This window comes from Apium graveolens, chromosome 8 (assembly GCF_009905375.1).
Source record: "Apium graveolens cultivar Ventura chromosome 8, ASM990537v1, whole genome shotgun sequence".
Lineage (NCBI taxonomy): Eukaryota > Viridiplantae > Streptophyta > Magnoliopsida > Apiales > Apiaceae > Apium > Apium graveolens.
In genome coordinates, this window is record NC_133654.1 from 75,905,079 (window position 1) to 75,925,111 (window position 20,033).

At 34.2% G+C, this 20,033-nt stretch overlaps 1 protein-coding gene across 1 annotated transcript; it reads right to left on the reverse strand.

Moving 5' to 3' along the window:
* Positions 1 to 15,573: 15,573 nt before the first annotated feature.
* Positions 15,574 to 18,501, reverse strand: LOC141679076 (WUSCHEL-related homeobox 9-like). Its single transcript, XM_074485559.1, has 4 exons — positions 18,365 to 18,501; positions 17,469 to 18,230; positions 15,917 to 16,092; positions 15,574 to 15,727 (listed from the first exon to the last, which is right to left on the reverse strand). The coding sequence occupies exons 1-4, from the start codon at positions 18,462 to 18,464 to the stop codon at positions 15,722 to 15,724; spliced, it is 1,044 nt and encodes a 347-aa protein (XP_074341660.1). The 5' UTR covers positions 18,465 to 18,501; the 3' UTR covers positions 15,574 to 15,721.
* Positions 18,502 to 20,033: the final 1,532 nt, after the last annotated feature.

The window sequence follows — 20,033 nt, forward strand, 5'->3', positions numbered from 1 at the left end:
TCCAGTTTAGTTCGTTTGTATTCGCCAGTAATGGCCTTCTTTCTATTCTTATGGGGTTATATCTTTACAGATGTACCCGGGTTACAGATTCATTTAAATTGGTTTAACACTGTTTATATTTTACTGACTTGTTGAGCAATTTTTGGCTCACCCTTTTTGTTGTTATCCACCTTATTGTTTTCAGTTAAGAAGGAATATGAAACCCATCAGGACTCGAGTGGTAAAGAAGCGTGTCAAGCCTCAGGATCCTCTCATACCCAAAGTGTTGATCCCAATCCAGGAATAAAGCTTTGAGTTTCCCGAAGAGGTGGTGTGTAGATAGTTAGTGCGTTTCTTTGAATAAAAGATGAACTTAGTTTAAAACTGATTAGACAATGGTTTGTAATAAAAAGAGTTTGTGAGATTTTGGATTTGGTTTGTAATAAAGTAGTTAGTGGTTCTTGTTTTCATACTTCAACCTAAAAAGATCCTGGTTAGTGTTAAAGGGGCTTAGACTCATTTCTTATTATTTGTTAATCAGATTGAACAGGTTTGGAGATTAGCTAGTAACCCCCAGACTTATGCCCCGGGTCTGGAGGGTGTTAGAGGTTTGGCATCAGAGCTGTAGGTTTGGTCCCTGAAAACAAGAACATCAGGGTTAAGATAAGATAGGGAGATCACATAGGATAGGAATAGTCAAATAGGAAGAGAAGTGTTAGGATTTAGGTTAGATTAGAATAGGGAAGTATAAATCTTAGGATTGTTCAGTGACCTTTCTTCTTTCTTTATATTATCAGGTGGCAACATCAGGTTATTCGGCTTCTTCTGAGAGGACAGTCACCGGGCCAGTAGCACCAGTTGTATCTCAAATATCTGAGTTCATGTTTCCTCCTCTACCACCTCCACCACCATTGCCACAGGAGCCAGTACCTCCAGGACAGGGGATAGTCCATGACCCTATAGAGATGTTTGATCCCTTTGATTTCTTTGAGCCGATGGTTCCACTACCGGTAGAGCATCAGTTTATACTAGGGATTGAGCCGGAGCTTCCACCACCACCAGTATTGCCTCCTATACCAGTGCATGCCCCAGAGCCAGACGTATTTCAGATGATTCCAGTCGAGGGGATGGGAGAGCATGATGTGGATTTACAGTTAGGGTTACCACAGCAGGGTGCAGGTATACCGAGGGTTCCGTTACAGGAGTCAGTGGGTCAGGTTGCACAGCCGCATATGGTACCATACCATGAGTACATGGTTATGAGGGATGATGTAGAGTATTGGAGAGCACAGTGCAGAGAGATTATATATTTATTTGACCAGAGAGACAGAGGACCGTTACCGGCCCTACAGCCAGATTACTTTATGAGATAGAGATTACAGTCGGTTTTGATGAGTGCCACTTGGGAACTCGATGATTTGACCCATGAGGGACCGCCTTCTTTCGCAGAGTTCTACAGGATATTCCGCTTAGCACAGAATTTGGTTCAGGCACTTAGGGAGGAGCTGAGGCGTATTCCGCCTGGGTTTTGAGACAGTGACTACAGAATATAGATGTACATAGATGCAGCTTAGTATGATATAGTAAGTAGTATATATGTGTGTAACAGTAGCTTGACCTGTAGTAGTAGTTTGACATGTAGTAGTAGTGTGACTTGTAGCCGCGGTGATAACCAGCAGAGCGAGACTTTTTGTATCAAGCATTTACACCTGAGGCTGGTGTCATATATATATAAAATGAACCTTTTCAAATTTCTTTTATTTAAATTTCAGTCTTTACAGTTTTACAGCATTTACCTTCACTTTATTGTTTTACAGCTTTTAATATTATAAATTCTGTCAAAAAAATAGAAAAAGAGAACAACCATTTTATTTAACTGTTTACATTTTCTGTTTTTATATTAAGCAACTGTTTTCTTTCTTCGAACCATGTTGTTAATACATGATAAATTGTTTTCTTACCTACTGTAAATTATTTATTAAACTGTTAAAGAAACATCACTTGTTTTATTATCAAAAGATGGCACTAAAAAGAAAGACTAGGACTGAGACTTCTAACAGCAATTCTGAAGGACAGACATACGAGACCATGAACCAAATGTTCCATCTGATGCAACAACAGATGGTAATGATGTAACAACAAATGCAGCAACAGCATCAGCAGATTCAACAACAATTGTTACAACAGCCATTTCGTCCTGAGCCCCAAATTCCACCAGCTATACATGTTGTTACTTTTAAGTAGTTTTAGTCGGTTAAACCTCCAGAATTTGATGGGACAGCTGATCCTATTAAGGCTACCACTTGGTTAAAAGAAATAGAGAAAGCGTTTGCACTAGTAAAGATAGGTGAAGACCAGAAGACTGACTTTGCTAGTTATTTGTTGAAAGGAGAAGCAAATTATTGGTGGGAATCTAAAAAGGATTTAGAGGGTGAAGATGTTATTGCATGGGATAGGTTTAAAGAGTTGTTTTTAGAGAAACATTTTTCTAGCTATGTGAGAAATCAAATGCAGATAAAGTTTTTGGAACTGAAACAGGGAAGTATGTCTGTGATCGAGTATGAAGCCAAATTTACCAAATTGGCTAGGTTTGTTCCAGAACAAGTGGATACTGAAGAAAAATGAGTTCAAAGGTTTCAAGAAGGATTACGACCGTGGATCTGTGGATAAGCTGCAGTCTTTGAATTAACAACGTATACCGCCGTAGTCTAGAAAGCCTTGATCATCGAAGGGGAAAGTGAAAGATCTCAAAGGGATAGAGTACAGGGAAGTTTCCAAGACCGCTCCAGCAGGAAGCCGGGATTTCAAGCCCGGAAAAATTTGAATTTCAAAAGGATAGGACCAGGTACCCAGAAAATAGGTAATCGTTTCCAAGCCCCCAAACAACAGAGAATTGTCAGAGTCCCAGTGCCGTACTGCATAACTTGTGGACGCAAGCACACCGGCGTATATATCAAAGCAGATGTGACATGTTTCAAATGCAAGCAGAAAGGGCACTATCTAACGAATGTCCAACAGGAAAGACAACAGAAATTACTTGCTACTAGTGCGGAAAGAAAGGGCATAACACTAGGAATTACAAAGGACCGACAATAGTAGCTAGTATTCCGAAAGTATTAGAATTACCTCCACCGCCGCCTAATCAACCCAGAGAAAAAACTTTCAACATGATAATGAAAGAAGCAGTGCAGAGTCCCAGTGTAATCGCAGGTACGCTTTTGGTGAATTCCGTAGATTCAAAAGTATTAATTGATTCTGGAGCTACCCGTTCATTTATTTCTGAAGAATTTCTTGATAAATTTTATTGCGGAATCAAATGGTTGGGCGAGACGTTAATTATAAAATTAGAGAATGACGACCAAGTTCCAGTAGATCGAGTGTGTCCTACGTGCGATGTAGAAATAACCGGACATCATTTTTCTATAGATTTGATTTCTTTTAAGTTAGGAGAGTTTGATGTCATTTTAGGAATGGATTGGTTAGCTTGTCATAATGCTCAGACCGATTGCGCGAATAAAAAAGTCAAATTACGAACTGCCAAAAATACAACGGTAATGTTCAAGGGCGAAAAATAGCGGAAGAAATTTCTGACAGTGATGCAGACCAAATGATTGCTTCAACAGGGATGTGAGATGTACATAGCTTACATGTTAGATACTGAGAAAGGAAGTCCCAAAATAGAAGACATTCCAGTTGTATGTGAGTTTCCGGACGTCTTTCCAGACGAGCTTCCAGGGTTACCGCCAGATCGAGAAATTGAGTTCACGATTGATCTAGCACCAGGTACAGAACCAGTTTCGAAAGCTCCATATCGAATGGCTCCAGTCGAGATGAAGGATTTATCAACGCAATTGCAAGATCTTCTAGACCGAGGTATCATAAGACCCAGTGTATCTCCGTGGGGTGCACCGGTATTGTCCGTGAAGAAGAAAGATGACAGCATGCGATTATGCATTGACTATCGGAAATTGAACAGGTTCACTATCAAGAATAAGTATCCTTTACCAAGAATTGACAATTTGTTCGATCAGCTAAAAGGAGCCGCATGGTTTTCGAAGATAGATTTACGATCAGGCTATCATCAATTGAAGATTAAATCTGAAGATATTCCCAAGACTTCATTTCGTACGAGATATGGACATTACGAGTTTCTTGTAATGGCATTCGGTTTCACTAACGCGCCAGCATCATTCATGAATCTGATGAACAGGGTATTCAAGAAATACTTGGATAAATTCGTGATCGTATTTATTGATGACATCTTGATTTACTCAAAGACGGAAGAAGAGCATGTTGAGCACTTGAGGACTGCTTTGGAAATTCTAAGGGAAGAGCAACTGTACGCAAAATTCTCAAAATGTGAATTTTGGTTAAAGAAAGTACAGTTTCTAGGACACATCATCAGTAGTAAAGGCATTCAAATCGATCCAGCGAAGATTGAAGCTGTATTGAATTGGGAAAGACCAAAGACACCAACAGAAGTTCAAATTTTCTTAGGATTGGCGGGATATTATAGAAGATTTGTCAAAGATTTTACGAAAATAGCAACGCCGTTGACCAAGTTAACTTGGAAAAGTGAAAAGTTCGTATGAGATGACAAATGTGAAGAAAGTTTTCAAGAGCTGAAGAATCGGTTAGTAACCGCACCGGTACTCGTATTACCAGACGAGCATGGGAATTTCTTCAGTTACAGCGACGCTTCGTATCGCGGATTAGGATGTGTACTAATGCAGAACGGTAATGTCATTGTATATGCTTCGAGACAACTCAAACCTCATGAACAGAAATATCCTACGCATGATCTGGAATTAGCAGCGATCGTATTTGCGTTGAAACTTTGGAGACACTATCTCTACGGTGAGAAATGTGAAATCTACACAGATCATAAAAGTCTAAAGTATATTTTTACGCAAAAGGAACTGAACATGAGACAACGTCGATGACTGGAATTGATTAAAGATTATGATGTTACGATAAATTATCATCCAGGGAAAGCAAATGTTGTAGCAGATGTGCTAAGCAGGAAAGAAAGATTAAGTTGGTTAACTTCATGCGAGGAATTAGCCAAAGAATTTGACAAGTTGGAAGTCAAAATTCGTGTTCCCAATGAATCTACAGAAGCTATCTACGCTATGACTTTTCAACCAGAGTTGCTAGAGAAGATTCGCCGCTGTCAAGAAGAAGTGATGAGTCAAGATGACGACTTAACCGAAGAAGAAATCACAACTCAGAAGGATAATGAAGGAATCCTACGCTTTGCATCAAGAATCTGGATTCCTAACGAGACAGAACTAAAAGAGGAAATATTGTGAGATGCGCACAGTTCAAAGTATTCCATTCATCAAGGAAGTACAAAAATGTATCGCGATCTGAAGGAAAACTTTTGGTGGCCAAATATGAAGAAGGAAATAGCAGAATGGGTAAGTAAATGGTACACATGTCAGCGAGTTAAAGCGGAACATCAACGTCCAAGCGGATTATTACAACTGTTAGATATTCCAGAATGGAAATGGGAACATTTAGCGATGGATTTTATGGTAGGACTACCAAGGATTAAAGCTAATCATGATGCGATATGGGTAATCATTGACATACTAACGAAGTCGGCACATTTTCTACCAATTAACGAAAGATTTTCACTCAACAAGCTAGTGCACTTGTATCTCAAGGAAATTGTGGTGCGACATGGAGTTCCAATATCTATCGTGTCTGATTGAGATCCCCGTTTCAATTCAAGATTTTGGAGACAATTTCAGGAATGTCTTGGAACTAAATTAAACATGAGTACAGCTTATCATCAGCAAACTGATGGGCAAAGTGAAAGAACTATCCAAACAATTGAAAATATGCTACGAGTATGTGCGATTGATTTTGAAGGCAGTTGGGATGAGCATTTACCTTTGGTTGAATTTTCTTACAACAACAGCTATCACGCAAGTATTGGAATGCCACCGTACGAAGCGCTATACGGAAGAAAATGCAGATCACTAGTATATTGGGATAAAGTTGGAGAACGCGAAGTTTTGGGTCCAGAATTAATCTAACAGACTAAAGAAAAGATAGAACTTATTCGAAAACCATTAGATGCAGCGCAAAACAGGCAACACAAATATGCAGACCAAGCAAGGAAGGATTTGGACTACCAGGAAGGAGAACATGCGTTACTCAAAATATCGCCATGGAAAGAATTAACCAGATTTAGCAACAAGGTAAGTTGAAGCCACGATACGTAGGACCATTTGAAATTTGGAAGAAAGTGGGAAAAGTTGCGTACGAATTAGCCTTACTGCCTCATATGCAACATATTCACAATGTGTTCCATGTGTCAATGCTTAAGCGATATAATTCTGATTCTAGGAACGTAATCGAGTATGAACCTGTAGATATCCAACCTGATTTGTCTTTTTTAGAACAGCCGATAAGAATTTTAGATCGGCGAGAGAAAGTGTTGAGAAATAAGTCTGTATCTTTAGTGCGAGTTTTGTGAAGAAACTTTATGGTAGAAGAATTAACTTGGGAACTTGAGAGTGAAATGTTAGAGAAATATCCTTATTTGTTTTCATAGCAAGATTCTGAGGACAGAATCCTATTAAGGGGGAAGGATGTAACGTCTGAGAAATTTACGTCTGTATTATATCATATTTATAATAAATTATATGTATTAATGTGTCATTATATGTAATTATCTGTCAAACCCTAATTACTACGTGTTATGTGCATCTTGTGTCATTCCGGTATTTTTAAGATATTTTTTAGATACTTTGTCTTTCATTTATCGCTTTCATTTCAAACGTTTTACGACCCAAACCATGATTTTAAAGCAAGTATTTCAAATAAAATAATAGGCCTTATTTTTCATCAAACGGCTTTTACCATCACATTATTCTGAACATCTAGGCATTTTATAAATTTTCTCGTTTTGTGAAAAATGACTTTTCCGGGCCCCATTGGGTGTTAAAAACCCCACAAAAATCACATTTTTATTTTTATAAAATTATAGGACTTTTATTTATACCACTTTTTTGTATTTTTTCATTATTCACAATTTTTGGGAAATTTTGGCATATATATTGCATATATAAAATAATTATAAATTAAATTTTAATACTCAAAAATTATAAAAATTAGGGCCAAATATTTTTATTAGGAGTGTAATTAGCCCCTTAGTTTTATTTAGGGGTATTATTTTTCATAGTATAAATAGCCTAATTTCTATTAATTAATTACTAATTAATTATAAAAATTCAGCAAAAATTCAGAAAAATCCCCAAATTCCCAGAATTAGGGTTTGGTGTTCTTGATTTCAACCGGAGATTTGAACGTGATTCTGACCTCCAAATCAGACATGTAAGTAGTCGTTGCAAAGCTCTTGATCTCTACTTTCGATTGGTATAATCAATTTCATGTTCTATAGCTTCGAATTTCAATTCGATTTTTAGGGTTCTTGAACTAATTTGGGTATTTACAAATCGTTGTGTTTTGGTTGATGAGAGTTATATGAATAGATTGCCCAGGTTGTGTAGATGATTATACATATTTTAATTGATTTTTCTATTCCCGGATTTGTGATTTGTGTTTTTGAGTTTTCAACCCGCTTTTGAATTCGGGTTTTTAGTTCGAATGATTGTTTGATGTTTCTGTTGCCACAAATGAGTAGATCATCATTTTTACAATCGATTGGTACCAGAATCTTTGTGTTTGGATACCTTTTTCGGGTCGCCGGAGTTGGCAACGAAGCTCGTCGACCGTTGCTCTGTTCTAGCCGGAGAAGACGTCACAGGGGTGGGTGGAGAAGGAGGATGGTCGGGAAGAGTAGCTAGAATGATGGTGAATGAATTGGTAGTAAAATCGAACCAAAATCGTGTGGTTTGGACCAGGAATTGACTTCGCCGGGATTGATTTCCGGTGGCCGGAACCTCGTCGGGTTCTAGGATTGTGAAGAAAACCGGACGGGTGTTCCTGCCAACCCGAACCCAACCCGGTTGGGTTTTAGTCAACCCGGTTTCGATCCTGAATTCTCCTAAGTTGATTTCTAGAAACTGTTTTTGATTATTTAACTATTTAGTTTTATTTTAATAAATTTAGAAAACAGTTTTTAATTCTCAAATTCTAATAAAAATTAGATTTAAATTCTGAAAATTATTATTAATAATTCCTAAATTATTTTATTAATTTTGAAATTTGAATTTAGTTATTTAATTAATTATTTAATTGTTTATCTAATTATTTATCTATTTACTCATTATTTAGCAATTAAGTAATTAATTAATAATTAAGGATTAAAATTAATTGAATATTATGATTAAAGATTTGATAATTAGTTAAATAAAACGAGTAACTCGTATCTATACGAGTAATTGAACGATGAGTTAGATTATTATTATTCGAGCGATAGTTAGTTATACGAAGAATATTAGAATAATTATTCGTAATGAATAATTAAATACAGATAATCGATTAAATCGTATAAGTTATAATAATAACCGTAATAATTCAATAATTATACGAGGAATGCGAGTAACTCATATTTATACGAATAGTGAATCGTTGAGTTGGATTATGATTCGAATAATACTTATTTATTCGATAAATAACGTAACAGCTAGTTGTATCGATTATTTATTTATAAATAATCGATCTAATCGAATAAGTAATAATAAATTGTAAATATTTGTAATAAATTGTAATTAATCCTAATAATTAGGGATTGATTATTCTAAATGCAATAATTATTAAATAATTACTTATTAATTATTTATTAGTTATTTATTAATTATTAATTATTTAAAAATGATTAATTATTTCGATAATTAATCAAATAATTTTCAATAAATCATAACGAACTCATTTTAATTCCAAAAATTATAGAAAAATCATTTTTGACTCTGATTTTCTTAAATAATTATTTAAAAATTATTTTAGTTTTTAAAAATTAGTAATAATTATTTATATTGAATAATAAATTGAATTATCAGTGTTTAATTGATATTAATTAGACCGTTAGTCCGATTTGGGTGAAACGAAAGCTCTTTGACTCAGAAAAATGAATTCTTTTCATTACAAATAATATTAAGACCTAATTTCTTCTAGAAATTAGTTGACTTTGTTATTTGTTTGATTATCAGTCGAAGTGCGTGCCGAGACGAGTCCGAAAAATTCCGAAAAAAAAAGAAACGAGTCAGATAATGATCAGTTGAGCGATTAGCGAGTCGATTTTGATTCTAAAAATTATTTTAATTATAAAAATGATTATGTGCTTATGTGCTTATGTGCTTATGTGTATTATGTGATTATTTGAGTTTTACTTGCTTATATATAATATACGAGTCAGTCATAAGCGCATGGGTAGATAATAGGAACGATATGAAGTCGATTCAAGATGCAATTGGAGTACGAAATGACTTAACCAGTCTATTTTTCTAACAGAAGCTAAGCCAGCAAGGAAGGCCGAGTAGGTGCTAGACGAAGGTGACTTAATTGCAGTAAGTCGCGCAAAAGGCAAGTTTTTCCCCTATTATACTTTCAGAATAGTGATATTTCTTCAGATTCTTATTACACTTGTACTCTTTTGATTCTCTTGTTCATATATCATTTCGATTCTTGATTTATCCTTTTCATTTGAATTGATTATTCATATTCCAATTGTTACTCATAATTATTGATATATTCTGGTAATTAGAATATATCAAAGCATACCGATTGTTCTGGTTGTTGTTCCAGGGACTGGATAATAATACTTTGGGGATTAAGTTCACTTAATCCTAAGGACCGGGACATAACCGGATCCTTGAGATGGGCCGTAGTACCTGGGTGCCCGATTGGATCTATATAGTGAGATATAGATCTGCACTGTATCCTGGCTGATCAGCAGGGTATAGATGTGAACTTGTGTCCAGTTTAGTTCATTTGTATTCGCTAGTAATGGCCTTCTTTCTATTCTTGCGGGGTTATATCTTTGCAGATGTACCCGGGTTACAGATTCATTTAAATTGCTTTAACACTGTTTATATTTTGCGGACTTGTTGAGCAATTTTTGGCTCACCCTTTTTGTTGTTATCCACCTTATTGTTTTCAGTTAAGAAGGAATATGAAACCCATCATGACTCGAGTGGTAAAGAAGCGGGTCAAGCCTCGGGATCCTATCATACCCAAGGTGTTGATCCTAATCCAGGAAGAAAGTTTTGAGTTGCCCGAACAGGTGTGTGTAGATAGTTAGTGTGTGTGTTTGAATATAAGATGAACTTAGTTTAAAACTGATTAGACAATGGTTTGTAATAAAAAGAGTTTGTGAGATTTTGGATTTGGTTTGTAATAAAGTAGTTAGTGGTTCTTGTTTTCATACTTCAACCTAAAAAGATCCTGGTTAGTGTTAAAGGGGTTTAGATTCATTTCTTATTATTTGTTAATCAGATTGAACAGGCTTGGAGGTTAGCTAGTAACCCCCAGACTTATGCCTCAGGTCTGGAGGGTGTTACAAGATTGTTGTGCAAGACATTCATGTACTTTAACAAGACTAAGTCAAATTGACAACCCTAAGTAAGTTGTATTGTAATCTCAGTTTGCATTTATACTTATAACATTTAAAATTTGTAAAAATATAAAAGAGCGGACTGAAGTCTTTTTATTTAAACAGTATCAAGCCTAAGGATTCTATCTAGAAGAAGATCAACAAGATCATGCCTCAGAAGAATTATGAAGAAGCTTGGAGTTGAATAAATCTGTTTGGATAAAAATATTCTAAGTCAAAGATCTCTACAAGACACAGATTTAGTGTTATAAAGAAGTCACTTGAGAACTCCAAATGACTTATCTTGAAGTCAGGAAAGCTTATAGAGAACTCAGAGAGATGTCGACAAGCCAAATTGAAGACATGAAGATTGGAGATATCGACAAATCATTTCTTTACTAGAGAACTCAGAGTTATCGACAAGTCAACATTCACTAGAGAACTCTGAGTTATCGATAAGTCAAATTTCACTAGAGAACTCTGAGATATCGATAAGCCAAAATTCACTAAAGAACTCTGAGTTATCGACAAGTCAAATTTGACTAGAGAACTCTGAGTTATCGATAAGTCAATAAGCCACTAGAGAACTCAGAGATATCGATAAGTCAAAGTGAAGATATGAAAACTAGAGATCTCGACAAGCCAAATTCTCTTATAGAGAACTCAAAGACTTCCACAAGTCAAATTTACAATGGAGTATTAGAGATCTCAATAAGCCAATATATTTATCGAGATGTCAAGTTCTCTATAGACTAAATGGAGATCTCGAGGTAAAATCTCAAAGTACAAAATTGCAGACCAGTTCAATATCCAAGATTTACAATCAACAAACAATCCAACCAGCTGGATTGACAAGTCTACAAAAAGCAGCTTGAAGAGTGTGCAAGATCAAGGGTGAAGATTAACTGACAAAGGAAGATCAAAGTTAACACAGTATGCAAAGATATGCTAAGCCAGAAATGGAAGATATATTTTTCCTTAAATGGAAATGACAAGTGACAGTTTACTAAAGTTAACAACATGTCTTATTATACACTGTGTAAACCAGCAGTTAACTAAATTATAAAGTTAACACTTGTCCTTTGTAAGTTGTAACAATTTAGATCAGGAACTCTTGTATTCTCTCAAGAAAAAAGCTAAGCTCTTTATCAACAAAGAGCCTAGAAATTTTGTAGCAAAATAATATTAATTTTAATATAAAATTAAGTGAGTTTTTAAAGATCTGTGTTTTTCGTTATTACATGTTTAATTTCTGTATGAACATATTTCACTACAACATTTGATTCACTTTGTTCACAACCACAAACAGTTCAAGAAAAGCATAAAAATACAAAAACACATTCACTCCCCCCCCCCCGCTCTCTGTGTGTAATTCATTACCTAACAATTTGTTATTTCCATTCATTTTGAAAAAAAAGCGGGAAATTTCCCGCCCAAACCATTTACTAAATTCGACCAAAAATGGTCGAATTTATTTTTCCAAAATTTAAGTTATTGGTGGAAAGTTTCCACTTTTTTTAGCAGAGTACTAAATTCAACCGAATAAAAAGTCGGTCGAATTTAGCTGTTAAATTCGACCGAATAAAAAATCGGTCGAATTTAGCTGCTAAATTCGACCGATTAAAAACGACTGCTCCTTAATTCGACTGTAAATGGTTGAATTTACCTGTGTCCCTTAAATTCGACCAAATACAGTAGAATTTAGCCCGAGACATTTTTAGTTGGTCGAAAATATCATGAGTTTCTTGTAGTGTTTGTTCATAATATAGTCTATTCTACTTGCTTACTACAAAAAACATGATAATTTATTGCAATAATTTCTACAACTTAAAATTTATTCCCTATCTTAAATGTTCCATAATGCAGAATATACTATATACGATTGAAGCAATGGTAGTGGGACAAGATGCTACCGGCGACTCTGACAACATACGTACAATCTCATCTCAACGCGTTTGATGTTGCTGAGAAAGGTGATAATCAGCATAGCATAGAAAAATATAAAAAATAGCTTGAGAGTTACTTAAGTTTATATATTTTCAAAATTTATTAGTTAAGTAGGAAGAATGATCTATTCATTTATTGTTGCTGAACTTATTTCTATATTTAATTGTCAAGTACATTTTACAATATTATAATTATTAGCTATATCTCCAAATTAGTTCATTGACTTTTCAAATGCAGAAATTTTCTACAAAGTTAGCAGAATTTTTCTGTAGCTTTTCTGCAAGTAGATTTGCCAATTTTATCCAGTTTTTTGCAGATTTTATGGACATATTTTATAGAATTTTTTTTCAGCATTTTTTATTGCAAGGCGATATGCAGTTTCTAAAATCAGTTTTCCACATTTTTTTGCACAAATTTACAGATTTTTTCTGTAGTTTTTCTGTCAGTCTCTATGCAGTTTTTGTGTGGAATATTATGCAGTTTTTAATCTAGCTTTCTGCAATTTTTTATACAAATTTTACACAAATTTTCTACATTTTTTGTGCAAATTACTATGCAGTTTTTGAATTTAAATTTCTGCAATTTTTTGAGCATATTTTGCAAAACTTTCTGAAATTTTTGTGCGAAATGATATGCAATTTTAAATCTAGTTTTTTTTTTTTTATCGTAGGTAACCCGCAGCCGCTACCTTCGGGTGCGCACTGGGTAAACCCTACGGGTTCACGTAATAGCCTGCAAACCACGTGAACCAAGGTAAACCGCATTTAAGCGACAGGCTCTGACTCGGCATAATCATAAATTCTCCTCCCGTGGGATTCGTACTGTGACCAAGAGGTTAGTTTTCCTCTCTTTAACCAACTGAGTCAACCCTTGCGGGCTAAATCTAGCTTTCCACAATCTTTTATACGAATTTTACAGAACATTTCTGCAGATTACGTTGCAGTTTTTGAATTCAGATTTCTGCAATTTTTGTAAATATTTTGCAGAAATTCTTAGCAATTTTGGTGCAAAATGCTACAAAGTACGGAGAAATTAAAATGTATCCAAGAAATAAGCGTCTTAAAATTTCGTCTCAAAATGGTGATTTTGTAATTATTGAGGAATCGAAAGTTGATTTTGTAATTGCGGAGGTGGTGCGAAGGTTGAATCTGTAAAGCCGCCAAAAATCGGTTACATCCAGGCTCAACAACAATAACAACTTTCATCAATTTAGACACATCGATTACTGAGTTCATGTTTTCCCGAATTAATTACAAGAAATGTACACAAATGATACTGCCATTAATAGATCATGAGCATAAATGGTCCAGACTAATTCTAAACTAATAGGATCATGGTGAAGTCGAAGCTACAATAATTCCCGGCCGTTGGATTACACAAATGATGATCGCAAAGGCATTCAGACAAACGCTGAGATGGTTTAGATATGGGTCATGAACCGAAAGTACTATAGTCTTGGCAAGTCTTGCATATCTTTTTGATCTGAAAAACAACACAAAAAAATGTAGCGAAATATGGCAATACAACAAACAAAAACTAAAAAATTTACAAAACAAATAAATGCAAACAAGAATTTATCATCCAAAAAAAGAACAGAATCGTAGACAAATTGATAAAATCAAAATATATAAAACCAAACCATGATCATTAATTTAATACCATTCATGCAAAATTAATTAACTTTAATAAGTTCATCTAATAAGTCATGAGAATCACATTAAATAAGCAAAGAATAATGAGAGAAGCAACCAGTTTCACGTATTTTTTAAATTTATATTATCATAGATGTTCAATAAAATGTTAAAAATATTGACACATTTAAAATTATTAAAATTTTAAAATTACCGGTGCATCACAGGATTATATGCCAGTATAATGATAACCCGTAGTTCATGCTAATAGTCGGGAACCCCATTCGTTGAAGAAATCAATTCAGGTCATCAAACGCGCCTTGTGAATGTCAAGTTTAATTGTTCAACTAGGGAGACGTTTATCCATCTAACATCTTTTACAATTTTCTCTGGATAATTAAAATATTACTTCTTCTATCACAAAATACAAGTTTTTTTGACTTTTTACCTATATTTTAAGGTAAATAAAAAGAAATAGCTCCACAAATTATTTTTAAAATTTTCTTGTTTTGAATAAAAATATACATATTAAATTTTATTTTTAGAAAAAAAAATTTAGAAAAAAGTATAAGAACATGTAACTTTTATACACCTTAAAGTACGCCGTAAAAAGTCAAAGGATTTAATATTTTGGGATGGAGGGAGTACTTTCTTTATTTTTTTTAATAAAGCTTGACTTTTGCACACATACTTCTAAGTACTTTGACGACATAGTTATATTAATATTTTTTAAAATATTTTTTTATGAATAAATTATAATTAAAATTTTAATTCACAAAAAAATAAGAATTATTATTTTAAATATTTGATCAATGTACTTATAAATATGTGCATAAAAGTTAAACAATATATAAGTACTCCCATTAGCAATAAATGCATTCTATTACGGAGAAATTAAATCAATTATCACAAGTTTCATACATTATGATAAATCATCTTGAAGAAGAATATCATCATTTTGAAAATCAATTTGTGCTCATATGGATACACCCTATAAACCCTTATATGTAACATTACATGGATGATTATGTTGTTCCCCTTTACGTAGTTTACATATCTAATATTTGAGCAGTGTAATGCTGGACGGCGACGCTCTGCAACTGGTTTTTGTTTGTGTATAAATGGAATCATATATGAAGGCCCAGTTTTGGCAAATCTTATAAAGCAGCTTATAAGCCCATAATTATTGACCCAATTTATAAATTGAATTTACAACTTATAAGTTGATAAGTTGAATGTTACCTATTTTTTATTTTTATCAACTTTAGTTTTAAAATATATTTTTTAAAATGTTAATCAAACTTAAAATATAAGAATTAAGATAATTATATTTAAAAATTATTTATTTTAGTTTATTTAAATAAATAAAAAAATTATGATTTATAGGTTAAATTATCCAAACACTTGTATAATTTATAAACATTTATCGACTTAAATTATTTATTTTAAAATTTCTGAAACCGGTACGAAAATGAAAACAATGTTGATAAAGTATATAAGTCGTCCTACCATAGAATCTTTGTACTTAATGTACAACATAGGTTATAACATTGCCATAAATGGATACTAGGAAATTTGTAAACAAACTGAAACAATCCACCGCGAAGAACAGCTAGCTGGCCATCAGTAGTTACTCTCTTTCCCACATTTCGTTCTCCTAAATCTGCATACCAAAAAAAAAAAAAAAGTTAAGTTATCAAACTTGTGCTATAAATGTTCTGCATGAGATCAGGCAGATGCAGTCCATTCTTGTCTGACCATAAATACAAACATACACGCACACATATGTGTCAATGTGTGTAAATGTAGCCTCCTTTGTTTTAATGCGTGTTTGTGTTAAGCTGGTGCGTACCAGATAATAAGATGCACCGTGCTGGAGAGGATGTAGGGTAAGACCCCACTTATCGGTCACCACCGGCTGACCAGATGAGTGTACGAGGACGGCATCATCACCAAATGCTTCTCTCACATTCAATGGTCCTGATGGAACTTCAAATCTCACATCATTTATCGTCACCATTGATTTCCCTGCATGTATATTATCCCCAAAACCAGATTTAAACTGCAGAAAGATCGAATTGTTTGTTTTCTCTCATAAGCCGCTAAACAAATTGAAAATTACGATAACTTCACTATTTAACTCGTTTTTAAGTAAACTCGTATACACACGTTAACCATAATTTAGCTGAAATATGAATATGTATTTATTTCAGATATTAATTTTTACCTTTTCAATTTGACTTTATAAAAGTTGTATAGAATGTGTTTTTAGTCTTTTACTTTATTGTTGTAGTAATTAATTTTCGTACGATGTGTCGCACTATGTATTATAAATATATGGATGCTTATCCATATTAAGCGACTATAGAAAAATCACATTAACAACGATTTTCAGTGATTTTTTACCAACAATGATATATATATTGATAATAATGAATTTATCCGAACATGCAAGGATCTAATTTCCAATCCGTGAATATACTTTTAAAGTGAAAAGTGAAAAACAACCTACCCTGAGCCTAGTTGATAACACGTATAATAAGTCAATATTACAAGAAAAATCATTGAAATGATGACAATATCAGGTTGTCTATTTTGTTACTCGACTCAAGGTACTATCGTTTTCATATCCCTGATGTCTATTATTACTAAAGATTAAGTGCAGATAAGTTAGGTAACGTAAATATCGAAAAGCTGTATTACTAGTACTTGCAATGTAAGCCATGCACACGTCCAAGCTTTGATGCAGGGTGTAGAACTGAAATTGCGGAGAAGGAGACAAATACAAAAACATGGCCTTGTCTACCAGAGATTTGTAACGTATCAAATATTGTTAGATAGCATTATATCAAGTACAGTACAGTCATCAATCTGTGACTGTAAATCTGTAATAGCTTGTATGTAGGCGCAGTAACACTGTTCATATTTATCAGAGACAAAACATATATTCCCTACCCTCACGTAAACACTGTATGTGAATAGTTTTCAAGTGTCTCAGCTCTCAACTCATGTACGTTTTAAGTTTATCTTCACTACCTTTGGTATTGTATTGATTCATGAAAATACTAAATAAATTTTAGATTCCCAAAAAGATAGAATGGCATAAACTCATTAACGAAATGGAATATAATTGGGTCAAGCCGGACTCAATTTTTTCGCATATTAATTTTCGAATATCAATTAGAACTGCCCTGCATATTAAGATTTCCTAGTTCCACCACTATTTAGAATCTCGGTTTTGTTTCATATTAATTTCGAAGGTCAATCAGAGTTGCACTATAAGATTCCCTAGTAATTACACCATTATTTAGAATATTTTGTTATGTAAAGTATGTAAATTTTGTTGGAGAAACTAATTTTGGGAGTACTAATTTAACAAGTAACAAGATAGGCAAAGTACGTACCTGTGACATTATTAGCAATGGACGGAAATGAATTAGGAGGAAAAAATATTGAGTTAGAAGGCATTGTTGTTGGAATTGCACCATAACTTATTAGTTGTTGTTGCGGTAATGATTTGTTTTTCTCCTCTTCAACCTTCTTGTAATTCATAGGTTCATCATTCATTATTAAATCAGATAATAAGATATTAGACTGATTCCTCGCAGTGTGATCATCAGTCACCTGAACCACATTTGCTGCTACTTCAGGAAAACTAAGCCCTTGTGTAAAAGTACTAGCATGATTTCCCCCGCTGAGGACCGGAAAAAAGAGAGGCTCATTTAGCAATTCCCTAGGAGTAGGATGAAAGTTATGGTGGTTAACAGAAGCTGTTGGAGAATTCAAGGAGTTATCAGTCATGATGTTTACTGAAAAAGGAGCCAACTTGTTGCGAGAGGCCTTTCGTGATGATTTACCCGACGAAGACGACGAATATGACGGTGGAGGCATCATGCGTAGGGCGGTGGTGGTAGGAACATTAGTGTTTGATTTGGTGTTGCGCTGCTGCTGCTTTTGTTTGCTTCTTGATTTTCTGTTTTGGAACCAGTAGAAAACATTAGCATCACCAACTTGTCCATACTCTTGTAATTGAACCCTAATCCTCCTTATTTCGTCTCTTGGTGGATTAATCATCCCGGAATTGAAGATTGCTTCTAGTATCCGAATTTGCTCCGGTTTCGGATTCCATCTCGGCTTCAAGTCCTTACTCCTCTCTTCGCTTCCTCCTGTAACACATAACATTGATCATTTATGTAACAAATAAACACACTAAACTTTTTGTGAACAAGATCTCAAACACAGAAAAAAAAATGCTTTGAAAAATAACTGTATGTACATTTGTGTTAATGTATAGACTTACCCGAATCACACAAGGTTCTGCTATGCTCCTGTTGTTGCCATTGATGGTTTTGAGGTTTGGACTTGAATTGACTAGGCCAGTGTCTATTTGATGAGGCCATGGAACAAGTTTAATATAGTTTAACTTTTTTAGAGTTATAGGCAATCTCTTGGCTTTTGTTCTATTCTTATACCACTACAGACTACTTATAGAAAACCGTTGACCTTATCGTGTTGGATCGCTTCACCTTCAAATAATAGCAAACATGCATTACTATTACATGAGAGAGAGAGAGGGGGAGAGAGAGAGTGTAGCTGGCTTCTAATTGTGTTCATATATAGAGGTCGCCAAAAGTTGTGCCGGTACATGCGAAGATGTAGTTTGCTCATAAATTTAGGTTTGGTGTGTTGAATTGAGACCGCTGCATAGAATAAACGTCCTCTTAATGAAACGTTGAAAGAGTGAGCGTTTGGAAGTCGAGAAAATAGTCAATTTGACTTGAAAAACTTGTACAGGAGTTATTGAGCTGCTTTACTTGTGGCAAACAACAGTCCATTTTTGGGTTGACTCGAGGGGGAGTATTCCGTTTCCGTTTGGTAACTTTGTTCAAACTGTGTTTATAATTTGTGTCCAAGGGCACACATTAGTCACTAACTCAAATAAAAATGGTCTCTTTTTATTAATGGAATTGATGTGAATGCAGGGGGCCATTAACATTTATTATTCAACCAGAAGAGCCTATTTTTATGGAAGTTAGTGGCTATTGTGTGCCCTTGGGCACACTATAGAAAATCCCTTATTTAAAACATTGACGTAAAAAAATTCACTTTTACATTTATAAAATTATTTGTTATGTATAGCGAAGAAACTAAAGCGAGGACTTAAGAATGCATAGCCAATTACTAAATACTCTTTATTAATAAACACACTTTTATTATTAAGAGAAACTATATTTTATTGGTATACGAAAGTACTGAAATATTCAAATGCCAAATTTTGGTACTTAACTAATGCAAGTTGACTTTTATTATAATTAAAATTTATTTTTATTAATTAGTATTTATACAATTATCTATTTACTTTTAATTTCAAAAATATTTTTTATCAATAATTAAGTAACATTAAATAAAATATATTGAAAAACTAATTATAAAATAATTATAAGATAATATTAATTAATATTAAATTATCTAAAATAACAAATATTTTGTTGATAAGAGTTGTGGAATAAAACTAGGGTTCATTAGTTTCTTCTTATTTTTTATCGTAGAGAACCCGCAGCCGCTACCCTTCGGGTGCGCACTGGGTACGTAAACCCCATGGGCTCACGCAATAGCCTGCAAATCACGTGAACCAAGGTAAACCGCACTTAAGCGACATTCTCTGGTTCATGAGGCATAATCATAAATTCTCCTCCTATGGGATTCGAACCTCTGACCAAGAGGATAATTATCTTCTCTTTAACCAACTGAGCCAAATCTTGTAAGGATAATTATCCCGTGGGTTTGGTTAGTATATAATGTTAGAGTTTGTGAGTTTTGAGCTTTAATGGTTGTTCTCGCGGTGGAGACCGGATGTCCTCGTAAGATGCCCTCTTAGGGTTAGATTGTTGTTGGGAAACTTGGTGGACAAGTCTCCAACTTAGATGGAAATTAGGACTCCTGTAAGGCAAGAGAATCTAGATCCTTCC